Below are 25,914 nucleotides of genomic sequence, written 5' to 3' on the forward strand. Positions count from 1 at the left end.
GGGGGTGAAAGACGTGTGCCAACATCATAACGTTAACACGTCTGCTTCCCTTCCTGCATCCCTCAATGGTGTATATTTGCTGTAAGGGCAGGGAACCTGTCTAACTTATTACTGCTTTTGTAGTAACAAGTGTAGTTCTGGCACATTGTCGGGTCCATTGTCTTTATCCTGGACGTGAACTAGAAATTGTTAGAGTCTATAAGAGAAATGCAAATAAAGTGCTATGGGAATGCACAGGGAGATAGATTTTTACTTCTGACTGTGGGCTTCCTGCCCAAATATCTAAGTCTTGTGCTGTGTAAAAGGACATTGTTAATAACCATCAAGTCCTTACCGCATGGGACAGAACCCTTCTAGTTCTATGTATTCATTTAAGGTGACATCTCACCTGTAGCTTTGTCCAGATAATTTATTTTGCTGCTTTTACCTCTGCTTGCCCAACCCTAGCCTCTTCTCACACACTGTCCTCTTCTTCTAACCATCTAACAGAGAGCTCACCAGTGTGCGAGGTTTAGGGAATCTGAGCTTGGCTAATCAGTGTGACTCTCCTGCAGAGGGCGTGCATCGACTTCGCCATCAGTGCCAAACCGCTCACCCGCTACATGCCCCAGAACAGGCACACCTTCCAGTACCGCGTCTGGCACTTCGTGGTGTCTCCATCCTTTGAGTACACCATCATGGCCATGATCGCCCTGAACACCATCGTGCTCATGATGAAGGTGAGAAGGTGGTGGCTGGGAGGTACTCGGGCAGGCTGAGCCTCGGCAACTGTCCCCTCGCAGAGCACTTGTGTGTGTGCCCGAGACACAGAAAACACTCCAGCTTACCAGTCTGTTGCCTCCTTACCTACTTTTCCATCGTGGAATCTCTCTTTGATCTTGTCTCCATCAACAGCCCAGCCTTTGGGTCTTTGGGGCAAAATGCAGTGAAATATATAGTAGCAGTCCAGGAACTCTGAAAGCAAAGGTTGGTGATGGCAATCAGACGCAGACAAGGGTGGAAATGTCAGGAGATGTAGATGATCATGGGGTTCTAAAAGAGTGTTGGAAGAGGTTTTTAATACTAAATGGTAAAGTAATTAACTCTAGGAAATGTTTCTGCCCTTCTCACCTTCAACTCTAGGAAGACTGGCCATTTTGCTAATAAGACCTGTGTTTTCCTCTGTTTTGTTTTGCTACATAGGATGTGTGCTTCTCCTCTCTAGCCCTAGATGACTGTCTCTCCTCCTGCATCATGCACCAGAATGTCCCCCAAGGGCAGGGACGCGAGATGGCCAGCCTCTCTCATGGACCCTCTCACCTTTGATTCTTTCCTCTTTTCTCTTCCTGGCAGTACTACTCTGCTCCCTGTACCTATGAACTGGCCCTGAAGTACCTGAATATCGCCTTCACCATGGTGTTTTCCCTGGAATGTGTCCTAAAGATCATTGCGTTTGGCTTCTTGGTATGTCATGGAATTTATCCCAGCATCATTCTTGTCTTCCCTTCTCTTCGGGTACATTCCCAGCCTTTGTTGGAAGGGAGGGCGGTCACCGCTATTCCAGAAATGGTTCGCACACCTGCCCACCTAATTGTGGGCTTGTTTTGACTGCTCAAAAAACTGCCATAGAGACAGGATGATGTGTGAGGGTGTTAGGAGAAAAGACAAAGAGAACCAGATCCCCAGCTCCACACCCATCTAGCTATCAGCTCTGTTCTTGTCAAAGTCTGTCAGTTGTCAAGGGGTGACAATCATTGAGTCTTACTAGAACTTAGTAAGATTTATCTGTCAGGAAGAGCAAAACAAGGATTGGACTAATAAACCTGAGTGCTTATTTACTGATGAAAGGTTTAAAATCTTAAAACTCAAATGGGAAAATATCCCACTTAGCCTCAAACATAGCAAATAATAGATTTTACCTAGTAGTCCTCCTCCCTTTAGTTACGTGAAGAGTAATTTCTGCCACTAAAAATAAATGTTTAGTACTTAAGCTTTCAAAGGCTAATAGCCTTTAAAGTGTGTGTATGAGAGCGAGAAAGAGAGAGAGTGAGTAAGTGTGGGGTCGGGGGGGGCAGTTTCTGGAATTGGTTTGGGGAGGGTTGGGTTGAGTTTTTCTGGCATGAGTCCTCCTTTTCCTTCTCCTCAACTACTAATTATAGTTGTTTGGCAGATTCTCGCATCTGCCATCAAGAGTGTTAAGCAAACCTAGCCCTTCACTTCAGTGTCCTGTAAACAAAATAATCCTCTTTGCCACCCTTGGCTCAGTGTTTACAGTGAGATCAGTGGGCTGCAGATAAACCCACCCAACAGCTGTTTCACACTTATTTTGTGTGTGAGCTACCATTTCAAATTATATGTATATGGCTTTCCCTGCAAGAAGAGAAACTCAGCTTATTATCTGAATATGGGTTTGTCTGGTGGCAGCTTGAACAGGGACTCTGGCCTCGGCTTGATGGTTGTGAGTGTTGATGGTGGGGTTTGCTTCTGGTTTCCTGGTGGTTCTTTGAAGTCATTGATTTGATGGTTTGGGGAGGAGTGTTGAAGGGAACCCATTGCAGGTGGCTGTATTGTTGGTTGTTTGACTCCCTTTTGAGTCTTGGAGAAATAAAGAAAAGTAAACTACCAGCAACAAAGATGCCATTATAATACAGTCTGGCCCTGGGCAGGAGGAGCAGGGGGTGGGGGAAGCCTGTGTAAAAACAGGGAACGTTTTTCTCTGCATCTTGATTATTTGCATGTCGGACTGGCGTCGTCTGTGACTTAAGTCCCCAATTCTGTGTCAAATTATGGTGAATGCCGAATACATGCTTACAGGCTTAACTAGATGATTTGGCCCCAAAGCCTGCCTCCTTCCCACCTTCACCCCTGTATTTTCATTCAAGGTCTAGAAGCATTCTCACACTATAAAAGGCACCACTAGTCCCAAATAAGTCTTTTCATTGATATAGTACTGTAGATTTTCAGAACGCCCTAGTATATACTGTTTTTCAGATCTTCTCAATGACTCTGAAATAGGCATGGCAGAAACTGTCATTATCGTTGTTGTTGTTATTTTAAATGAGGAAATTGAAGTTCAGAAAAATTGTGTTGCTTTTTGAAGATTACAGAATAAAAGGCAGTAGAATTGGAAAGTGGAGTGGGAATAGAAAAGGAAGGAAGAGGAAAAAGAAAGAGGGAGAGAATTGACATACATTGGTTGTCTACTAAGTACCAAAAGCTTTATGTATTATTCATTTTAGCTTCATAAGAACTCTATTAGATGGCCATTATGGTTTTCTTCTTATACGGATGAGCTAGGGCTCAAGAAGATTCAGTACTTTGCACAAGGTTACTAAAAGGCAGAGCCAGTGTTCAGATCCTGGTCTCTCTGGCTTCAAAGCCCACACTTTGTCCACCATAATCTACTAGTCTGTACTATGCTATGCTGTGCTCTACCATACTGTATTGTAAGGCCTCCTCTACTGGAATCTAGGGCTTCTGTCCCCTGAGAGCTAGTTTTATATTCTAGCTCTTATATAGGGATCTAACCAAGAATTAGGAAGCTCACCCCAGGTTGGTAATAGGAGAGCACTGAGAATTGAGGAACTCAGAGACTCAACTTGACCCCACTCCTGAGGTAGTCATCCTTAACAGCAGTGAGTTTGTGAGGCTGTGTGCTTAGTTTCTGTACATGCCTGGGAGGCTGTGTGCTTAGTTTCTGTACATGCCTGGCAGGTGTCTGTGACTTTGCAATCAGACAGGCCTTCCTAAGCCTCAGTTTTCTCATTCATAGAAGGAGGATAACAATAGCTGCCATATAGCCTTAGATACTGTGTGTGTGTCCCATGAGGGAATATACCTAAGGTGGCTAGTCCTGAGTAGGTGCTCATAAACGTACCTTCTCTCTCCCCAGAACATTTCTCTCTCTATCGCATATCTCTACCCATTCTTCTTGCTAGCCCTACCACTCAGTAATTTATGAGGTATTTATCACTACCTACTTATAGCATCCATGGGAGGAATAAATGAACTGAAAGAATGCCAAGGGAGGACCTGGCACAAAATCTGGCATGGATTCATGAATGCCAGTTGTGGGGATGGAAGAGGGTGTATTTTGCAGTGCTCTGAGGGTCTCTTATGGGAAGTGCCACCCAAGGGCAAGTGGGTAACGTTTTGGAGTCCTAAGTATTCTGTTTCTTTTAAGGAATATAGTCCAAGATCTGTTTTCACCAGAGCACTGGAGATGGGAGCAGAGCCCACTTTCTCTATTTAGCTTAACGTTGGCTGGCTGGTGCATTATCCAGGTCCTTTACTTCTTCGTTTCCTTTAACCCACTCATTCTATTACTGCTTCCTTGTATTTTATTTAGTTACACCTCCTCGAAAGGTGTAACAGAGCAGGGAAGGAGGGGAAAGATGAGTTTGTTCATCCTATTGCCAGTCAGCAGTTGGTGTGAAAAGGCTCAATGGAGTTAGGAAGAGATTTTTGACACATCTTTGATCTTTAGTTACTTAGGACGTCTCTGTGAATTTTATTGTTAGTTGAAAGTCAGAACTGTATATTTATAGGGTCACATGATACTATATAAATAATTTAGAAGTTATAGAAAACCTTAGAGTAATACTGTAAATAATTTTATGGTCTTGTAGGTGACAATTATGATCTTTCATTTTTGGATATCAAAATGTTCTAGGCCACAAATCTCTTTCTTACATATTTTTATGTAATATTACATTAAAAAATCTTACACTTTTTTAAATGTAACTTTTTAGTGACGGCTTCAAAAACAAGGTCTCCAAATAGTGATGAAACTGCTTCCCAAATGAGAAACTCTCAAATTAGTGAAGGAGAAACAGCATTTTTGGTTAGAAATAGGAAACTAAAGCCAAAGTTAGAATGAACTTGTCCTGGAATTGACAAGTTTTAATTCCAAGTGACAAAGTTATGTCATGAAAGATGTCTTTTTTTCCATTTTCTCCCGTGTTTTCTTTTCCTTTTTTTTCCTGATGCTCCCATGGCTGAATTCACTTGGCAGAACTATTTCCGAGATACCTGGAATATCTTTGACTTCATCACCGTGATCGGCAGTATCACAGAAATTATTCTGACAGACAGCAAGGTGAATGGCTCCTTGATCCTTCTCTTTAGGCTCGGCCCTGGAGTTGCATTAAAAAAAAATTCTCTGCACATTCAGTCCATTTTTAACTGCACAAACCCAATGTGCAGCCCCCTATTCACTTCCTCATTCCTGAGCTTTTGCCATAAAATGGGAACATTGGATGGCGCTGGATCTCATGGAAGGCTTGGTCCCATTTGCACCACTCAAGATAGCAGCCATCCAATGGGGGTGAATGGGATAGAGGGCCCAGGAGAGGCCGAGTGTACACAGTGTCCTGCTAGATTCTTTGGGAGACACAAAAGAGGCACAGGGTCTTCGCCCTCAGAGTTGTTAGACCTGAACTGTTTCCCTGAAATGGTTCACCCTAAGGAAGACTTGGAGAGCTCATCACAAGTCTTTGAATATTGGAGGGCCATCACGTGCAAGAGAGATTGTTAGGTCTGCCCTCTGGCATCCAAGTGCAGAGTTAGGACCACATAGAGAAGACTGGGGAGGCCATTAGAGAAGACTGGGGAGGCCAGTTTTGTCAGTTGTATGCGGGGCATCCGTCTGTGGTAGTTCCATGCCTTCCTTAGAGGGCAGTCCTGGGGAGGCTGTGAGAGATGGTCCCCACTGGCCCATCAGCTGGAAATGGGGTTAAAAACAAAAGACAGCATCCATGTTCCATTCTATGATCTGAATGAGAGATAAACACACAAATACCAGTGCTTAGATGTTCTAAATGACCATAATGTCACTAATGATATGTTTCCTTTTGATCCACCAGCTGGTGAACACCAGTGGCTTCAATATGAGCTTTCTGAAGCTCTTCCGAGCCGCCCGCCTCATCAAGCTTCTGCGTCAAGGCTACACCATCCGTATTTTACTTTGGACCTTCGTGCAGTCCTTTAAGGTAAAGGGCACAAGCTCCTCCCCTCTGAGGGTTGCAGCGGCCCTGTCACATCAGACAGCACTCCAGGCAACGCAGCATGATTCCACAAGTCCCCTCGCCTCTGGGGATGGGCGTTTGTCAGAAGCGTTAGATAAACACAGCGGTTCTTAGTTACAACACAACTTGGCCAGGCAGCGATTAGCTTATGACTAATTGGCCAGAATCTCATGCTAAAAAATCACCCCAACTTTGTAACTCAGTTACCTTCTCTGTCCACTGAGGCAGGGGGCTCGTTTTATGAGGTGTGCTCCCTCCCAAGGTATTTCAATATGCCCTGGGCAATCCCATCCACGGACAGAGCCAGCCACCTGTAGTCACATATCCTCTGCATTTTTCAGGGATTCATCCGTGGCTTTATTTCACAGAACGGTATTTCAAAGGACTCCTTGAGTTGTGTTTGATAACAAGATGATTCATACCAGTCCCACCCATGTCATCATTAGTGTGTATTTCTTGAACCACTGAATATACGGCACGCTAATGGTCACCTCTGCGTCCCACAAACCAATAGGGTATCTGGGCAAGGTTAATATGGTGAGCTTCTTTTGAATGATCTCATGGAGCCGTACAGAGATGTATATGTAATAAACAAGTTAAAAATTGATACCTGAGATCCACTTTAATGGCAGAGACTTCCAGTAAAAGAAGTTTTCCAAACATATTTCAATATCTTCAAGCTCTAACAAATATAATTAGTTTGTTTTTCAGCTTTGGGGGACATCAATGCTGCTCAAAAGCCTACTATTTTCCTCCTATAAAAAAGAGTCTTTCAATGAATGTACTTTAAAAATATATTCGGGGCTTCCCTGGTGGCGCAGTGGTTGAGAATCTGCCTGCCAATGCAGGGGACATGGGTTCGAGCCCTGGTCTGGGAGGATCCCACATGCCACGGACCGACTAGGCCCGTGAGCCACAACTGCTGAGCCTGCGCGTCTGGAGCCTGTGCTCTGCAACAAGAGAGGCCGCGACAGTGAGAGGCCCGCGCACCGCGATGAAGAGTGGCCCCCGCTTGCCACAACTAGAGAAAGCCCTCGCACAGAAACGAAGACCCAATACAGCCAAAAATAAATGAATAAATTAATTAATTAAAAAAAATATATATATATATATTTGATGAAATTGATTCAAAGATGAAAAATCATGAATTTATTGAATTGCCTTCTTTATTTTAATTGTTTGTACATTTTAATTACAAATTGAGCTAAAGAAAGCTTGTCAGTGAATTCATGGTTTCTTGTCACTTGAAAGGGACTTCACGCCACACCATCATTACTGATTTACTTCTTCAGCAAAGTCCTGGGGATCTGAGATGTGAGGCCAGTTGTAAGGATGCTCAGGGTCCCACGAGCAACCTTGACATTTTTATTGTATTCAGAGTAATTGTTTGGTGCTGTGACTCCCACAGAGGTGTCACCTCAATGTAAACTATTTCTCCAAAGCTCAGTGACAGAGGAGAAATCGAAAACCTTAGCAAGAATTTACCATTTGAGTCTCGGGTGGATCTGGATTTAGAATTTGAAACACAAGATGGTCTTCAAATCTTTTTATAGAGGCCTGTGCAACAAGTTACAGTTGTTAGTGAGTCTCTTAAGAAATATGTGTCAGCCTGTCATATTCTCATGATCACTGATTCTCTGTAAAAGTGTATACCATCGAGGGCAGAGAAAAGCATGTCAAAAATTGATGACCAAATGGTTGGCTTATTCCAGTGAATAGAGAGAGAACAGTGAAGACAGCTGAATCTGCCTCCAGGTGACACTGTGATGGATGGGTGCAGCCCTGGGACACAGTGTAGAAGTTGTTTTCTTGAAGCTGGTTTAACAAAGGCTGCCTCTGCGCATACACGGCAGAAAGTAACACCGTGTAAACAGTGTTGCCCCTGCCTCTACCTTCCCCACCCCCCACCCTGAGCATCACCCAGTTCTCCACCACTGACCCCTACTCAGTTCTTCTCTCTTTTCCTTATTTTGTGTTGGAATTTACCACATGACAAGAAGAGAGATGAGGATGACTCTTTGGTCCTCTCCTCAAAGCTGGGAGAGAAACCTGCCTCCCTACTCCTTCCTTTCAGCAGATGGTGTCTTCACATGCCCCCTCGGGGTGTAGTCGCTCCTCACAGATCTTGAGAATCAGCACTCCACTGGACAAAGGATTCTCCCACCAACTCTCTATTGCATTTTTTTTTAATAAATTTATTTATTTATTTATTTATTTTTGGCTCTGTTGAGTCTTCGTTGCTGTGCAGGCTTTCTCTAGTTGCGGTGAGCGGGCTTCTCATTGTCATGGCTTATCTTGTTGCGGAGCACGGGCTCTAGGCGCACAGGCTTCAGTAATTGTGGCACGTGGGCTCAGTAATTGTGGCTTGTGGGCTCTAGAGCTCAGGCTCAGTAGTTGTGGCACACGGGCTTAGTTGCTATGCGGCATGTGGGATCTTCCTGGGCCAGAGCTTGAACCCGTGTCCCCTGCAATGGCAGGCAGATTCTTAACCACTGCACCACCAGGGAAACCCCTCTATTGCATTTTAATGTTATTCTTTATTCAAGTTGTAAAAGTCTCCCAGGGCTCTTCATTTAGTTAGCTCTGTTGATAAGCTCTGCCTGGTTCATGCAGTCTGAAAGCCTTCAACTGCTCTCCGGGGAGTTGTGCTGTACACACTCGAGAGAGAGTGGAGACTCGGAGTTGCATGAACTGCCAGGGAGGCTTCTTGGGTGGTAAAGAAGAGGGGCTTCCATGTCAGCACTGAGATCACCCCAGAATTATAATGCCCACCCTGGCCTCCAAACCAAACTGCCCTATGTCTCCATCCTCTCCCAGCCACCAGGGGCAGTTCCCTGCCTTCTGTCTCTTCCACTCGCCCTTTCACCCCCATCAGTAAAGTGTTGTCATCCCAGAGTGGCAGTTAGCTTGCACAGGATGGAATTTTGTGCCATGTGGCTTCATGGCAGGGTATTGTGATGGCTCACACTTTGAAAGCCTTTTTGGAATTTTGCGTGACACAGAATGAAAGGTCAGGATGCTTAAACATTGGAAAAAGATGTTTCATCAGAGCTTGAAGGAGCCTGCTAGGAACTGACCAGCAACTGAGACCCCAGCCATTTCATTTTGCTTCCAAATGCTCCGTTATGAACCTCACATTGAGCGAGGGGGTGGGAAGGGTAATACAGGGATTTGGGAGCCAAAGCTAGATGCTTGCTGTGTAATTTGCATCACAACTGCCCAGGTTATTAATATTCTGCATACAGAGTGGGATGAATCCCAATCCCAAGAAGTTTTCCCAACTCTCCCTTGGAGATATGGGCCACACACTTGTGGGTCAGGGAATATTCTCGACAGAGGGGAAATTACAAGCCTCTCTGGGGCCACCAGCTTACATATCTGTCAGAGGATGTGGACATCTGCACAAGTATGGAATCCCAAAATAGAACATTCTGGGGGAATAGAGAGCCCCAGGCCTGTGTTTAAGTCAGTCTCAGGACAAGAGTTCCTGTACTGTCCGTGCTGCAGGTTGTTGACCTTGGAGCTGCCTGCCTTTAAATTCATGGTTGTGTCTCTGCTTTCCTTCCAGGCCCTCCCCTACGTCTGCCTTCTGATTGCCATGCTTTTCTTCATCTATGCCATCATTGGGATGCAGGTGAGAGGGTGCATCAGGGCTCTGGTGGGGGACAGTTGTTGCCCAGGTTGTCTCTGGCTTTCTAGCCTGAGCCTACAGGATTGAGGTCCTTTAAAGAATCCCTTCTTGCCCTGAGGCTTGCTCCCAAGATCTTGTTGCAATATGACCTTGGGAATTCACATGCGCAGGGTTCCCCACTCGGGTTGCCCAGATGGTCAGGGTGGTCTGATACAGGGGCTTCCTCTGAGGTTGTCAGGTCATGGTGCTGCCTCATAAGCAGCTGGACTCCAGTGAAGATGACACTGCTGTTCTTAGCCAGAGGGGTTCCCCCCCAAGACTAAGGATAGGGTGAGGCTCGTGATGATCCGTATCTCAGGACCCTCCCATATTTGAGCCAGACCTAAAAGAAGGTCAGGTGGTTGTTCTTCTGCAGACTGCGACACAAAATGTATGCGAGTTACATCCCAAATGGCTGAGATTGATGCCCTAAGACCCACCACTGGGAACAGCTCAGAGTTCCTGGCAGTGTGCCCAATACTCAGGAAACCCAAGGGCCACATCCCAGCAGATGCCTGTCAAAGGACCACGCAGCTCGCTGGATGGTTCTCCTTGGTTACCACATCCTTTCCAGTTTCGGAATTGAGAAGTGGATGAGGTTCCCACCCTGGGTACTTATGCAGGTAACCAGAAGCCCACTGAGCAGAAGAGGCCAAAAGATCTTTCAAAGGCAGCTGTCATTTGTGGTGGGTGAACTCCTACCATAAACAACCAGCAGCACATCCCATGCACCTGTCTAGTTGGATACACAGGTTCTCTGCTGGGCTCCAAGAGGCTGATTTTCTGACTTGGAGATTTGGAGACTAAACCCCAGCGTAGGACCTCAGCCAAGTGGGAGTCTCTGCATTCAGGTGGTCTGGCTGCCTTTGAACGGCCAGCTGCCTTCTCAACGGCGGCTGCCATCTGGAGCCACTGCACGCATCCCCCAGGCTTGCCGTGTCAGCAGCCCTTTCGAGCGCTTCTCTGAAATGTCTTCTTTTTGTTCCTCTCTCTTGCCTGCACTTCCAAATTTTGTTCATCTTCTGATCCCATTACTGGAGAGTTTTGTTCTCCAAAAATACAATAGAATGTCAAGTGTCAAAAAATGTGAGATTTGGTTGAAAAGTAATGAGTTCTCCTTCACGGAGGATATTTCGGTAGAGCTTTAATGATGATGTCAGAGGTGGGTGCAAGCTGAATCCCAGCTGAAGTGGAAGATTGGCTTGATGACTTCTATTAAGTCCATCCAAACTCTCAAATATTTGATTCTAGAATTAAAATGTTCTTGAACGGCCAAATGAAACTTGATTAAATTAGGGTTCTTTTTTTTTTTTGGTCCATGCTTAAAATAGTTCTTATCCCCTTTTCATCTTCCAGCAAAATAAACTAGAATAACACCATCTCTAATACTAACCCGTTAGTAATACTACTGATGATGATGGTAATACCGTTTACCATCACTTGAATTCCTGAGTGTTCCAGACACTGTGCTAAATAGATATTCTTACCCACTCCTGCCTCCCTTTCTCTCCCTCACTTTCTCTCTCTCCCCGCAAATATATATATTACACACACACACACACACACACACACACACACACACACACACACACACACACACACACACACACACCACACAAGATACATGACTGATGTATTCAGGAGTGATGTGAAAATGTTTATATGTGGGTTTCATTGTCTCCACTGTTGCTTAGCGTGGTTAAGTAACTTGTAACACACTCAAGATCTCAGATAGTAAGTGGGAGAGCTGAGTTTAAATCTCAGCTCTGTCTGCTCTGCAGCCCATGTTCCTACTGTACTGCAAGTTCTCTGCACTGTCTCTCCTCCCACCAACAAGCACACACAAGTATTTCTCTGACCCTTTAGTGGGAGATAGGAGTTCTTCAGTTGTGAAATTGTGATATTTACAGTGACCACAATGTGTAATAATTTATTGCCCTTAGACTTATTTCCAAAAAATAAGATCACTATTTCCATTCCACCAAGACATGAATGCCATTCCCACTGTGACTTACCTTTAGCTGGCCATCTTCATCCTGTCCCATGACAGAGACCCCACACCACGCACAAAGCAGACACCTAGCTTGTACCTAGAAAGGTTGTGTCTCATACAGTCATAACAAAGCAGAGGGATCCATACAAACAGAAAAGCAAAAGGAAAGTAGACCAGCATTGGAAAGATATGAATAGCAATAGGAGGTATCTGTGAGATGCACCATTATTCTGAACTTTCAAGGGCTTCTTAGAAGAAGAGAGCTTTGCAGAGAAATCTGAAGATGGAAGGGAGGAGTAACTTGCTGGGTTTGGGAGAGTCCTGGGGCTACAGGCTTCCAGCCTCAGCTCCACCACTGACCAGCTGTGCAAACTTGGTCAGGTCACTGAACCTCTCTGGGTCTTAACCCCATCACCAGTGCAGTAGAGGAGTTGGATAGATAGCTTTACAGGTCTCTTCTAGTTCTAAAGTTCTGTAATCCCAAATGAAACAGATTTAAGCCTGTACTTTCATTAAGTGTTCCGATGGGTCTCATCAAACCTTCTTTCTCTTCCATAGCCTTTCCTTTTGATGTAGGAGATTTGGGTTAATGACAAGGACTAAGTGAAAAGCTTTTTAAAAAGCTGGAAAAATTTAAACACTACCTTCATAATAGATATACATTATTGGCTTGACAGTAATTCCTTGACTATTACACACATAACTTTTGTAAAATCACAGTGTGCTCTCCAGCTAGTTCACAATTGGGTAAGGTATTCGAGAATATTGTAAAGAGGACAACTAATGATGGCTTCAGAAGTGTCACAGGGAGGAAATACACTGTAAGTTGTGTGTGTGTGATGAATCAGGGATAAATTATGGATTTTGAGTTAAGTGGGTGTAAAGAAAGACAGAAGGGGATGTGAACATGGGCAAGGATATGTGACAGTTTCCTCCTGGGGCATCCAGAACTAGGTTTGATTGTTTGGGTGGGATTTTTTTCAGTGCTACTATTTGTCTGACTGGGGGCCCTCAGCCTTATCTCCCTCCTTCCCTTGCTCCCCAGCACTGCCTAGCTTGCCACCTCCATTCTCCCTGAGAGGCAAGTAGTATTTAGGTTTTGAAAATCAGCGTTGAGAACAAATTCCCCAAGCAGATGTCAGTGGGAGCTATTTGAGCAAGATAGCAGAGACTGTTCCTCAATTGCACATTCTAGACACTGTTGGGTGGGGGGGGGGAATGTGTTCCATTTAGCACATATTAGGTAAACTGAAGCATGTTAAATACAGGCTGAAAATAATCTCAAAGGCCGGAAAAGTGACCTGTAAGCCTTCGGTTGTACAAACATTGCCTCGTGAGAGTAGATCCTGAGATCTGAATCATGGCTGGGGAGGAAAGTACACGTGTAAGGGCACCCTTCCCATCTAGAGAGACATGGAATCGACCTTGGCTCCAGACAGCACTGTGTCTGAGAGCTCATCATTATTCACTGTAGATAAAGATCTCTGACTTTTCCCTCTTTTTTTCACATGAAGTTGCACAGTGACCTCATTCTAAGCCCAGCGACCCACAGCAGATTAGTAAACTCACTCTATAGCCAGATCTGCCCAAATCCATTTTCTTTTTCCTTTTCCAAGTATCCAGTTTTCCAGACATTCTTCATTCTATTGGCCTGGACTTGGTGTGTGTTCATTCTCATGGACTCTGGGTTATAGATGTATCACACTTCTGAGATGTGACTCTCCGGATGGGAACATACCCAAGGAAGATAGAGATACCCTTCTCTGACTTAAACTGCTTGCAAATTCCAAGGCAGCATCTGCCTATTTATCCTTTATAAGGGATAAATCACATCTTCTGCAAATACAAATGTTCTCATCACTACCAGCTGAGACAGGAAGAGGGGGGTAACTCGTTCCCTGCATGCCTATTATAGGGTAATGTCTTTGACAGACTGCTTGAGTACCATAGTGAATAGGTATCATAGAAATAAAAAGACCAAATTAGGTGTGGGAGGAACTACATCTAAGCAGAATGGCTTTCAAAGATCTTGTCTTCTATGGTCCTTGCAAGCATTCACCCTCTTTGCTTCACTGGAGAATATAACTCTTCCCGCATATCAAGCCAAGAACATGGGGTCTACCAGCCTTCCTGGGTTTTGAGTTGTCTGCTTCATGGTTAGGCCAGCGGGAGGAGCCACGCATGTGAATTCACCAAGCCTGCAGGTGCATCTACTATCCTGTGCTGGACACATCCCGCTACTCAATAATGCTTAGGGCTTTCTGTTGTTTTTCTCATCCAGGTCTTTGGAAACATAAAATTAGATGAGGAGAGTCACATCAACCGGCACAACAACTTCCGGAGTTTCTTTGGGTCCCTCATGCTACTCTTCAGGTACCTGGATCCGTAACTGTGGTGGCCGGAGCTCTCCTGCGAGAGAGAAACAGTCGGCCTGCCTCTTCCTCCCGTTCCCCTTTGTCTCTGCTCACTCTGCTCCTATGAGGATAGACAGTGGGATGGGGGCGGAAGTGGGGGCAGGAAAAACTGCTCCGATGACTTGACTTTAGAACGTTTCCTCCACATCTTTGACTCAGTAGTCGATTTGCAAAATGCAGTTTCAGCACGTCCTCCAGGGCTTTGAGAGGGGGAAGGCGAGGATGGATTGCAGGCCAGATTCCATTTAAGGGCTGAAACCACGGATGACCAGGTTTACGTGGGGTCTTAGAGAGTCCCACTGCCCTCTCTACCACTGTCAACAGAAGATGGAGAGGCAGTGGGTGAGGTGGCAGAGCCCAAGAGAGACCTCACTGGCACTCTCCATCGCACTCGAAGGAGGCTGAGCGTAAGAGAAGCCTAGATGGGTGAGTCGGGGAGAGTGCTGAGGAGAGGTTAGGACACGCAGACCTGCTGCTACTAACCGAGTTGTCTTTTGGGCTCAGGAGTGCCACAGGCGAGGCCTGGCAGGAGATAATGCTGTCGTGCCTCGGGGAGAAGGGCTGTGAGCCTGACACCACCGCACCATCGGGGCAGAGCGAGAGCGAGCGCTGTGGCACCGACCTGGCCTACGTGTACTTCGTCTCCTTCATCTTCTTCTGTTCCTTCTTGGTGAGCGGCAGTGTGATCTTGGCTTGAGATGTGGCCCAGTCCCCGCCTCTGATAAATAGGCGAGAGGTTTCCCTCGGTGTACGTTCCACCACAAGCCCCAGCCCATGATGAGAAATAGGTCCTCCTCAAGGAGGCTCTTGGAGGCCAGGGTGGGTGACTTTCCAAGGCTGAGAGATGTCTCTGCTGCTTCTAGGCGAGGACTGTGTGAGAAGAGCTAATTCGGGGAGTAGGTAGGGTTCAGTGAATAGAGTATTGACTATCACGTTGACTCAGTTGTGACCCAGAGTAAATCTTTCTCTTCTGTATCTCTGGTGTTTTATCTCACAAGCAAGGCTCAGAATCTTTTCTCTCTCTTTCAGAGACCTTTGAACTGTTTGAGAAAACGTACTTTGAAACTGTAAGGGGATAGCATTAATCAGAGTAGGATGATGACAATATACAATGTAATAGATGCGGTTCTCTCTTATGTCGCTACGTTCGGTGACAGTTGGCCAGCTTGATAGACATGAAAGGATATGACTGCTTTGGGCATTAGTAAATATTGAGTAATGTACGTGGCACACACCCACCTATAAAATAGTGAGAAGCCCTAGGTGCCTTCTTAATTCTTTCTCTGGGAGAAAACATGACTCGGCACGGCAGCATCCAGAAATCTCTACCCTGCACAATCACACAAGCGGTGATAAAGAGAATAATGGGCGAGGTGCTACCAGATCACTGAAAGGGTCAGTCTGGCGTTTCTGGCCACCCTGACATCCCTCAGCTCGGCTTCACTGCTGATGCCACCGGCTACAGAAAAAATCTAAAACTAAAGCAACGCCACTTAAAAGTGGTCAGCTTCATGGCTGGGAATCCCAAAGTGAATTGTTTGGTGTCCAGGAATTTCTACCTCTTTAAAGTGATCCCAAGGGGACTTGCCATGTGTCCAGCTGTTGGGTGTGGGGAAGTGGCTAACAAACGGACTGGTAAGGGTGGTGGGCAGGCCGATGTAGCAGGGGTTGAACTGACCGGAGACTTGGGGAGCCCACATTGGCGTTGTTGCTGTTCTAGCCTTGGCCAAGGCACCTTCCCATTTGTGGCTTCTGTAAAATGGGAAGAAAAAGTACTTGCTGATAAGAGTATTATCGGTATAGTGAGCTGATACATGTGTTCCTTCTCATGGATGTGAAAGGTTTTTTGATGAAAAAAGAACAGAAAATATTATCTTACTTAGAAATAGGGAAGTATAATCTATAATGAAAATAACTGCAAGGAAATTTAGAATGATGGTATAAATTGGAGTTTTTTTGTTTATTCATTCCTGTATTCAGCACTTTCGGCACATTTTTATTGAGTGGCCATTAAAAGGCTCACACTGAGCTAGACACTGGGGTGAAGCCGTCAGTGAGTTTCAGTGCATCCATCACCTAGAACTGAAAGGTGAAACTCATACAGGAGTATCAGCGCTTATCATAGGAGGAAGTGGAGCATATAGAAGGCCATGCAGACATCTCCATTTTATCCTACATCATTTAAGCGTTTAATAAATATTTTAAAAGAAACCAAAGATATAACTGGAAAATTAATTAGCGACTATGAAGGTACTTTTAGAATTTTGAGATGGAGGCTACTGCATAATTCACATGAATGTTATTTTTATAGAGGCTATAGTCAGTATGAGATGATCTGCTTTCAAATCTCAGCCCTACACGGACTCTGTGACCTTGGGCAAGTCACACAGCTTCTCAACTCAAGCCAACCACTCTAGAAAGATTTACCGATGCGTTGGGATGTGCCCGGCTATGTGCTTGGAGCTAAAGAACACAGATGTGTATAGGAAGCACTTATGTCCTTGAAAGGCTGGTGGTAATTAAACCTGCTTCACAAAAGGTTAGAGCAAGCATTAAACGTATGGTAGGTGTGAATACGCACACAACGCTATAGAAGACTATGCAAATGTAAAGCAATAATAATACAAATAGTTTTTGTTAACATTAATAATAGGTATCCGGAAAGGAGTGTAAAGAAAATGTGTGGATACAGTCGGCCCTATCTGCGGGTTCTGCATCCGTGAGTTCAACCAACCTCAGATTGAAAATGTTAAAAAAAAAAAAAATTCCAGAAAGTTCCAAAATCCAAAACTTGAACTTGCGGCATACCAGCAGCTATTTACGTAGCATTTACATTGTATTAGGAATTATAAGCAATCTAGAGATGATTTAAAGTATGCAGGAGGATGTGCATAGGTTATATGCAAATACTACACCATTTTTTTTTTTGGCTGCGCCGCGTGGCTTGCGGGATCTTAGTCCCCACAACCAGGGATCGAACCCGGGCTCCCGCGGTGAAAGCGCCAAGTCTTAACCATTGGACCACAAGAGAATTCCTAATACTATACCATTTTACATAAGGGACTTGAGCATCTGCACATTTTAGTATCTGGGAAGGTCCTGGAACTAATTCCCAGCAGATACCGAGGGATGATTGTATATGGAAACCCCTTTATAACCCAGACAGTGATTGAATAAATTCACTGTGGCTCCAGTCACAGTGACAGAAAGAAAAGTCCATGCTAGGATTAGGTTCAGCTGCTTGAAGCGGAGCTCCTCAAATAACAGTAGATTCACCAAGAGGGATGTTTATTTTCCTGGCATGTTAGTGAAGCCTGGAAGAAGGCAGTGAGTCTGGTTACGGTGGCTCCACAGAGTGGCTGGTGCCCCAGACCCCGTCCCTCTTTTTGCTCCCGCACTTCCAAGGAGTGTCCCTCAACCTCATGGTAAGAGGACGGCTGGATTCCAGGCATCCACTTCCATTCTAGGCAGTAGAATGAAGGAAGGAAGGGAAGGGAGAGAGGAGGGAGGAAGGAAGAGAAGAGACTGGTTATTAGGATGCAGCCAGCAGTCTCTCTTGCAGAGAAGACTCCCAGCAACTCCATCCTGCAGACTTTCTCTTTATCCTGTGTATCCTGTCTGCATATCTGGCACCTCCACCCACCCAGCCACTTAACCTGGGAATCAGCAGCAGAGGCTCCTATTCGCTCACCTCCACAGCCAATTCATCTCTGTCAGGCAAGGTTCTTTCACTTGCAAGTGGCAGAAAGTTCAGCTGCATCCGACCTAAGCAAAAAGGGATTTTATCGGCTCATATAAATGAAGAGTCTGGCAGCACAGGCTTAAGCAAGCTTGATCTGGGGCTCAGATGACATCCCCAGGACTAGGTTTCCTTCTTTATTGACAGATCTCTTCCCCAGGCTTCTCCATGTGAGCTCTTTTCTCCAACACCTCCAGTCCTTGGCTCTAAGACGGCTGTAGCAGCACCTGTATACCTCACTCCCCACATATTCAAGGCCAGCAAGGAAGAACAAGTCTCTTGCTCAGAAGATTCAATGCCATTTTCTTGGCCTTGATTGGCTCACCAGTCACTGTAGCCCAGGGGGATGGGATTCAATGGCTGGTTGAGGCCTGGGTCATGGTGGTGCCCCACTAAACCATATTAACTGGGAATAGGTAAGGGGTGTGTCCCCAGGAGACCAGAAGTACAGTATATGGGTGCTGGGTGGCCAAGAAACAACAAAGAAGTGCTGTTCACTGTGGTCGAGGCCTGTTGAGTCCACCTCCTTAAACTCTCTATCCAGGCTGCTGTCCTGGCACTGGCTTGGTTCAGGAGCATCGCAAAACTCTCCCCCTGGTCTCCTGCCCACCTTCCACACCTTCCACATTGCGACCAAGTGTTCTTTCTGAGTGTATATAGCCCTTGGTCTCTCTCCTAGTTTAAACCCCTTTAGGGGTTCCTGTTGCTTCCTGTATTATCTGGATAAGATTATATAGAGCTCCACAAGCTATAGCCCACAAGCCAAATCCAGTTTACCACTTGTTTTTCTATGGCCCATGAGCTAGTAATGATTTTTACATTTTTCAATAGTTGAGAAAAAAAATCAAAAGATGAATAATATTTCATGAAATGAAAATTATATGAAATTCGAACCCATACTCCTTTTTGTCCCTGCTGTACATGCTTCTTTCATGGCTCTTAAAAAAATATGTAACATTTGTATGTTTCCAACACATCACAGTCTCTGCTAAATACTAAATGTCTTTAAGAATATTCAAGTAACAACATCTAGTGAACGCCTGCTGTGCCTTAAGCAACGAGCTAGTTATGGAAATGTATCTCGGACCAGACCTTTCTTAACTCCCACCCCCAGCACCTGGAGCTCTGTCTGGAACATAGTAGGTGCACAATAAACGTTGTTGAACAAATAAGCGGGAGAACAGGGTCTTGGAAGCACTTAAGAGCCGTGAACAGCTTCAAGTTGTCGCACAGTGAGCCCTTCATCCGCTCTAAGGCATCCCACCAGTTCTCTCACTGGCCGCTTTGGGGAGCAAGGGTTGGGGAGGGAGGCTGGAAGGGGGGCTTGGTGTCGGGCCTTGACTTCCTCTAGCCTTTGAGAACGTGTTGCTGCTGCTACTCCCTCTGCTGCTGCACTAACAATGAAAGAAATTTAATAGATAACAAAAGTGACTGAGGAGTACTTTGCAAATATAAAGTGGCATAGGAAAGTGAAATCATAATGCACGCAGAATGACACGTGTAGTTCAGTCGTGAAAATGCTGCGTTGCCTTCATCAGGATCAACAGTGCTTTGGTTAGGAGCTTCAGCCTTACAAACTTCTGAATTCTTTATTTGCCTTGAAGCCTGTTTTTCTGCTTTGGGTTTCTCCTAACTCCTCTTCTCCCCCTTGCCCTCCAGATGCTCAACCTGTTCGTGGCCGTCATCATGGACAACTTTGAGTACCTGACTCGGGACTCATCCATCCTGGGGCCTCACCACCTGGACGAGTTTGTCCGTGTCTGGGCAGAGTATGACAGAGCGGCATGGTGCGTAGGCCTCTCGGCGCCCCCCGTGAGGCCCATATCAAGGGCCTCTGGAGTTCTCAAGGAAGAGGTTGGAATTGGAGCCACCCATGCTTGCCTGTTAGAGAAGGAGAGGAGATTCCTCTTGGTTGTGGCCCGTGGAAGAGGCCAGGTCCTCAGACTGGCTCTGGGATCAAGCCAGTTATGGACCACTTAGCTTCTTTATCTTCCTTTCCCCTCTCTTTCCTTCTGTGACAGGCTTTTCCCTTTCTTTGCCTATCTCAGTACACAGTCTGCACCTCAGAGTGTTTGAGTCAGTCCCTAGAGGAGCTTCCAAAATGGTTACTGGACTCCTCTGAGTCACCAGGGGGGTTGACCAGGGTTTTTGGGGCCAGCTGGACATCTGGCCACCATGGTCAATGACATTAGTCTTTTCTCTCCCTCATCCCTCTCAAAAGGTACAGTTTCAGATAACTCTGAAATTATATAAAAAAGCAAGCAGGTTATTCTTCTAACTGACTGCTTAAATACTTGTGGATTTTTATTGCATGGAACTGAGTTAAATGGCAGGAATTTGCGGGGATGACCTCCCTAGGTCTTTTTCACTTTCCGATAGTTCTCAAGTGATATTGTGCCTTCTGGACTTTAAAGCAGAGGCTGGCAAACTATAACCCGTGGGCTAAATGTGGCTCACTGTCTATTTTTGCAAATAAAGTTTTATTGGAGCACAGCCATGGTCATTTATGCACTGTCTATGGCTGCTTTCACACTACAAGGCAGAGCTGCATATTGTGACAAAGACAGCATGGCCCTCAAATTCAAAAATATTTATTATCTGACCCTTTACTTAAAAAGTTTGCTAAGCCCTGATTTAGAGTTCAAAGGCAGCCTTTTGGTCCTCACAGTTGAAGACAGGGTAAGAGTGCTGTGAGCGCTCACTCCATGGGAACTTTTCTGTCCGAAGTCATCTTAGTTTTAGGATCTTATCTCGCCAATCTATCCATTCTGGTCCCCCTCTGAAAATACTACAAGAAATTCCATCCTTCATGGGAATGGACCACGTTGCTTCCACCTGGAACTACTTCATAATCTAAGACTCTTCCCAAATCTGTCCTCCTATGAGGCTTGTTGAACTTGGGTCACTTCTTTAGATGTTGAAATAATGAATCAGAATTCCTCTTCCCCTCAGTAATTATTAATGACTTAGCACAGAGTTCTCTAAATCCATTTCTGTTACAATGGCTGAGCAATGGCTTTTACTTTCTGGGCCTTCTTTCTAGTAGGATAGGCTGCTTAGAATGCAGTGGGCACTGTGTTACAGGGGAATACAGCCAGGCCTGTATCTTGTCAGCTCTGTGGCCTTGGACAAGTCACTCAACCACTCTGAGCTTCCACATTTGTTGTATAATAGTGGTAATGATCCTACCTACCTTGAAGGCTGGTTGTGAAGATTATATTAAATCATGTATGTAACTGTTGTTATAATTAATTACCAAATGGGAAAGAAAATACGAAAAATTGGTGTCTGTAAAGCTGGATGGCCATGGGATTGGGAGACCAAGAAGGGACCTCTTCACTCACCTGAGAGAGGAGAAAGCAGCTGCTAGCAAAGGAGTTCATTGCTCACCTAGCCTCACTCAGGAGCCCTTGGCTCTCAGAAACCCCAGCTTCTTGGGGTTCACATTATTTTGGGACCCAAGTGCCTTGGGCATTAAACATGCTGCTCCCCAGTTCTTCCATCTGCTGGGAAGAACAATTCCACGAGAACTAATCATGAGACTCAGACACATGAGCTGTGAAAGAGCAAAAAGACCAAGGAGAACCTCTTGTGTCTACTTTGAAATTCACAGCGTAACTTGTCCTGGTTATAGTTTTACTGGCCTTCTCTATGAGATGAGAGGGGAAACAAACCAAGATAAAGTAAACCAATGTCTTCAAAAAGGAGACAGACAGGTTGCAGAGCACATCAGCCTGTAGACAGCAGGACCAACTCACCCACGTCCCATCCACAATAAGAAACAAACGAACACATGGTAAAATGAACCTCCCCTCAAGAGTCAAGAGACTTGGAAGTACGGCTGAGCTGCTATTTGGAAGAAGAGGAGGAATCAACAGCAAAATCAAGAAAAGATTAGGAAGAGTGACACTGGGGCAAAGTTGTAGTCTCGACATCACTGGCGAGGATTGGATGCTTGGAGGTGGAGAATGTGTGCTTATAATTTCCAGTGGAAACCCTGGTCTGTACCAGGATGTGTCCAGACCCTCAGATCCCTGGCCGTTGCTGACTTGTTCTGGCCCCTGAGGGAGCAATGCTTTAGCCACTGAAAATGAATCAACTGTTGAGTCTGCCCTTTACACAGGAAATCAGAATTCTCTAGCAGGCTCTGTGAAAGGGGAGTGATAAGATAGGTCACAGTGTTCCTGGAATTCTGACTGGATCTGACCAAGCTGCCTATGGGCTGGGTTGCAGGAGCAGGGCTGGCAGGAGAGCATTTCAGCTCCCTTGCAGGCTGCTTTCTGAGCACAGATCCCGGCAGGCTCCAGCCAAATTGAGAAGAGTTTGCCCAAGCAGAACTCGGGGAAAAATCTGCCACAAAGAGAAGCAAAGCCCTTTGCAAATTCCCTCATGCCAACGGTGCTCCTTGCTAATTAGCCTAACGGGAAATTTCTTTCTCGCAGTCTGTAGAAGGAGGCTGACTTTCCCACTGCCCTGACAAGCGGGTCTGAGTAACTGACTGTAATCAGTGTCTGCGAAAAGCAAAGGGTTCTGCAGTCTGCTTCACGGCAGCCTGGTGTCCGCTGTTGGTGGCAGTCAGAGCTATTTGTGAATTGGTGGGCTTCGTTCTTAGAGGCCTAGCTGGAACCAGGCTCTGTTTTCTGCATCTGGCCAGGTATAGGCCCAACAGATATCTCTGGGTGCTCGTGGCCACTAGGCATTGAATGAGCTCTGATTCCTTAGAAAATTCGAGGCCGTGCATTTTGCAGTGATGGTTCTCTGATACTTACCATGCTGTTTGCAAGGTGGTGGTTCTCTGATGCTTTTCGTCCTCAGTCTCTCCTAATCTGGCTTTGCCGGGCCCAAGGAAAGAAGCCGCCCTTCCTCTTCCAGCCATCCCCTTCATGGCTAGGCTGTCATTTCTCTCCTACCCTTCTCTGAGTGTCCTATTAACCCACCTCTGCTTCCTTTACAGCGGCAGGATCCCGTATAAGGATATGTACAAATTAGTGCGGGTGATCTCGCCACCTCTGGGCCTGGGAGAGAACTGCCCCTACAGGGTGGCTTGCAAGGTTTGCCTCCGGTCCCCAGCTGTGACCATGACCATGACCGTGACCGGCGGCGGGGTGCAGCCTCCAACCCCCCTCCTCTCCGTTCTGCTCCACCACCACTGCGCCACATGAGGGAACCTTCATGTTGCTTTCCTTTGAGTTTAAAGAGGTCCAAACCCTCCCAGAACCAGCAGCTGTTACACAAGGAAGAAGGGCACGTTTTGGGGGGAAGGCGGATAAAAAAAGAGTTAAGGACTTAATAACGGAGGCTGCTTTGACCTCTGTTTTCTTCACATGCACACACTCATTCGTGCACGTATAACACACACATTCTTCTCTCTCTCTTCCTCACTCCACCTTAATCTGTGGATTTAACCACAAGGACCTCTCCCTCCTCCAGAGAATGCAGAAATCTTTTGAATCCAGCAAGGAGTTCTGGTTTCATTTCCCTGGAGACAGAGAGCCTCCTTTTAGCAAACTAGTAGCACCATCCCATATACGGTGTAGAAAAGTGTGATTCTAGCCATGCCTACCTCTGCCCAGCTCTGGATAGTTTGGCCACAAGCGATTATAAAAGCTGTAGGACAAAAGGGAGGTGAGAAATAATTTTAAAATGAGGACAGGAGGGGAGGATAAGTCAAGAAGGCAAAGAGGATAGAGTCGGTGGGAGAATTTACTAGCTCAGAGGGTCTGGGAAGGTCTCAGCAGAGGACGGAGGGCTCGGAGCAGATTTCTTGCCTGAGGGTCCTGCCATGTATTGTTGGAGACACCGAGGGCTCTGTCGTAACTGCCGAGTCACTGTTTGTTGGTGAGACCAAGGACGTTGTTCAGGGGCACACAGGACCTCCCTCTCCACCCAGCCCCTCTCCAAGGCCAAGCCCACTAGATAAGGAAGTCTCTCCTGGTGTTACAGGAGGGAAGCGCGGGCTCCCGGGGGCGTAGCACAGTCTGGCAGCTGGAAGACGACTTAGGCCCAGGAAGATGCCAGGCTGGGCGATGGGAAGGAGCTGGCCTGGGCTGGTGACAAGTGATTCCCATACTCAGGAGGCCGAACAGCTGCCTCTGCAGAGACTCTTTAAACTCCACCCTGGTGAAACCTGCAGCCGCATGTGGGAGAGCCGGGGAGGGCAGCATGGCATGCGAGATGCTCTTCCTCCTCCTGGTTTTGTTTCTTCTGTGCCCAGCATGCCGTCGCCCCCGGGGCATGCCGGGGCACAAAGAGCACTCTTGCCACCAGAGCCAGGTGGAAGCAACGGGCCGACTCTGAGCAGCAGCCGTAGCGCAAGCCGCCGTCTCCCGCTGCACTCACACCACAGAGGGGGATACACGATGCTCCGCCTGCGGGTTCAGAGCAGGACAAAGGCCTGACTTCCAGGCCAGCACCCCCGTCCCCAGCCGGGGCCAGAAATCCTAACCCACGGCTGGAACACCGTCTATCTGGTTTATACCACTCTCACACAGCCCTGGGAATTGAAGACAAGCTTGTGTTGTATGCGGGATGGATGGGTGAACAGAGAGGTAGGGTGATGCTCATCCTGGAGGAGACAACTGGTCCCTGTGACAGCCGCGCAGAGAGACCAAAGGTTGCTGCCATGTTCCCGGGTCTGTGTTGGGTGTGCTATAAACCCGCACCAGGATGGAGACACGTGTACGACTTGCCTTGATTAACGGGTTTCCTGTTCTTTTCCTGTTTGTCCATTTTGTTTCGTTTTTCTTCTCCTGTTTTCTGTACTCTTTTGTTTGTGTGTTTTGGCTCCCCGGGAATGCCTGTTCTCCTCTCCTCCCTGTCTGCATCCTTGCCCTGCCACCCCGTCCCCATCCCCACTCACCACCCCGCCATGAGCAGTGGCCGCATCCATTACACTGAGATGTATGAAATGCTGACTCTCATGTCACCACCGCTAGGCCTCGGCAAGAGATGTCCCTCCAAGGTGGCATATAAGGTAGACCACCTCTTCCTTTGTTCTGGGCTAGTGGCCAGCAGGAAATGGGCGCCAGCTGTGGGGAGGTCAGAACGTGGGGAGGAAGCCGGGCTGGGGAGGGAGAGGAGGGAACCAAGGAAAAAAGGAATGATGAGATGAAAAGGTCATGAAGCTTCACAAAAGGATGAAGTCCTGAATCGATACACAAGGTGGTGTGTAAGACTATTCGACCTGGTTTTTTTTTTTTTAATGTTATTCTGTTGCTACAAGTGTGTGGCTCCTTCTGAGTGGGTTACTAGAAAGGAAGTGTTAAGTAGCGTGTTTCCTTCTAGAGAAGACAGAGTGGTGGGCTGTGGAATAGCATATATGGGCAAGAAGAAAGCCTACAGCAAGACAGCTATCAGAGCTTATTTTAAAAAAATCTTCCATCAGATAAGCTAAGGAAATAATGCAGAAATTCCTCTAAACATGGTTCAAGAAGAAATTTTTAGGAGAGAGGAAAACTCTTAACAAATTTCTTCCTCCATGACGTAGGGAGGAATGATGGCATGGTTCCTTCTAGGTACCAGAAAAGAAAGAGGAACAACCACCTCCATCCCATGATATATGATGAAGGATGCAGCTCCCTTCCCCATTAGCCCAGCTACCCATTTTTCCTGGCAATTCAAAGGAAAGGGTAATGATGGACACAAGTTGCATTCAGCATTAGATTTGCCTTCTCGGCATGACTGAGCTATGGGTGGCTTCCCCTCAGCTTGCTTAGGACAGCATTGTACATTGGGAGTCAACTGCCATTGGCATGCTCAGAGCCTTGGGGCCTGAACTTGTTCTCCACAATGAATAATAGTTGCTGTTAATTCCCCATTGCTGTTCAGACTGACCCAGAGCTCTGGAGCTCTTTCATTCACCTAGGAATACAACCTAGCAATGTCTCCACTTCTCTAGAAGCCTAAAGAAGTGGGAGAGAGATGGAAGTCAGATACAAACAAGAAACTGGCCTTACACTCTAAGACACCATGTTTGTGGTATCACATTAAGCAAGATGTTCCAGTGGAGTTTTAGAAGCCCTGTCTTGGGAAGAAACACTTGCCTTCCTGCTAGGCTGGTGGTTCTGTTGGAGGACCTTCTTCTGCTGCTACCT

At 46.3% G+C, this 25,914-nt stretch overlaps 1 protein-coding gene across 3 annotated transcripts in view; it reads left to right on the forward strand.

The window, feature by feature from the left end:
* Positions 1 to 25,914, forward strand: part of CACNA1E (calcium voltage-gated channel subunit alpha1 E) — a 305,317-nt gene that overhangs the window by 263,746 nt on the left and 15,657 nt on the right. For all 3 annotated transcript variants that reach the window (XM_036833529.1, XM_036833538.1, XM_036833546.1), the window contains 9 exons: positions 555 to 719; positions 1,333 to 1,443; positions 4,994 to 5,077; positions 5,844 to 5,969; positions 9,574 to 9,639; positions 13,950 to 14,041; positions 14,587 to 14,752; positions 19,481 to 19,608; positions 24,698 to 24,794. In XM_036833529.1, coding sequence (XP_036689424.1) covers positions 555 to 719; positions 1,333 to 1,443; positions 4,994 to 5,077; positions 5,844 to 5,969; positions 9,574 to 9,639; positions 13,950 to 14,041; positions 14,587 to 14,752; positions 19,481 to 19,608; positions 24,698 to 24,794 — 1,035 coding nt within the window. The remainder of the gene's footprint in view (positions 1 to 554; positions 720 to 1,332; positions 1,444 to 4,993; positions 5,078 to 5,843; positions 5,970 to 9,573; positions 9,640 to 13,949; positions 14,042 to 14,586; positions 14,753 to 19,480; positions 19,609 to 24,697; positions 24,795 to 25,914) is intronic.

This window comes from Balaenoptera musculus, chromosome 1 (assembly GCF_009873245.2).
Source record: "Balaenoptera musculus isolate JJ_BM4_2016_0621 chromosome 1, mBalMus1.pri.v3, whole genome shotgun sequence".
Lineage (NCBI taxonomy): Eukaryota > Metazoa > Chordata > Mammalia > Artiodactyla > Balaenopteridae > Balaenoptera > Balaenoptera musculus.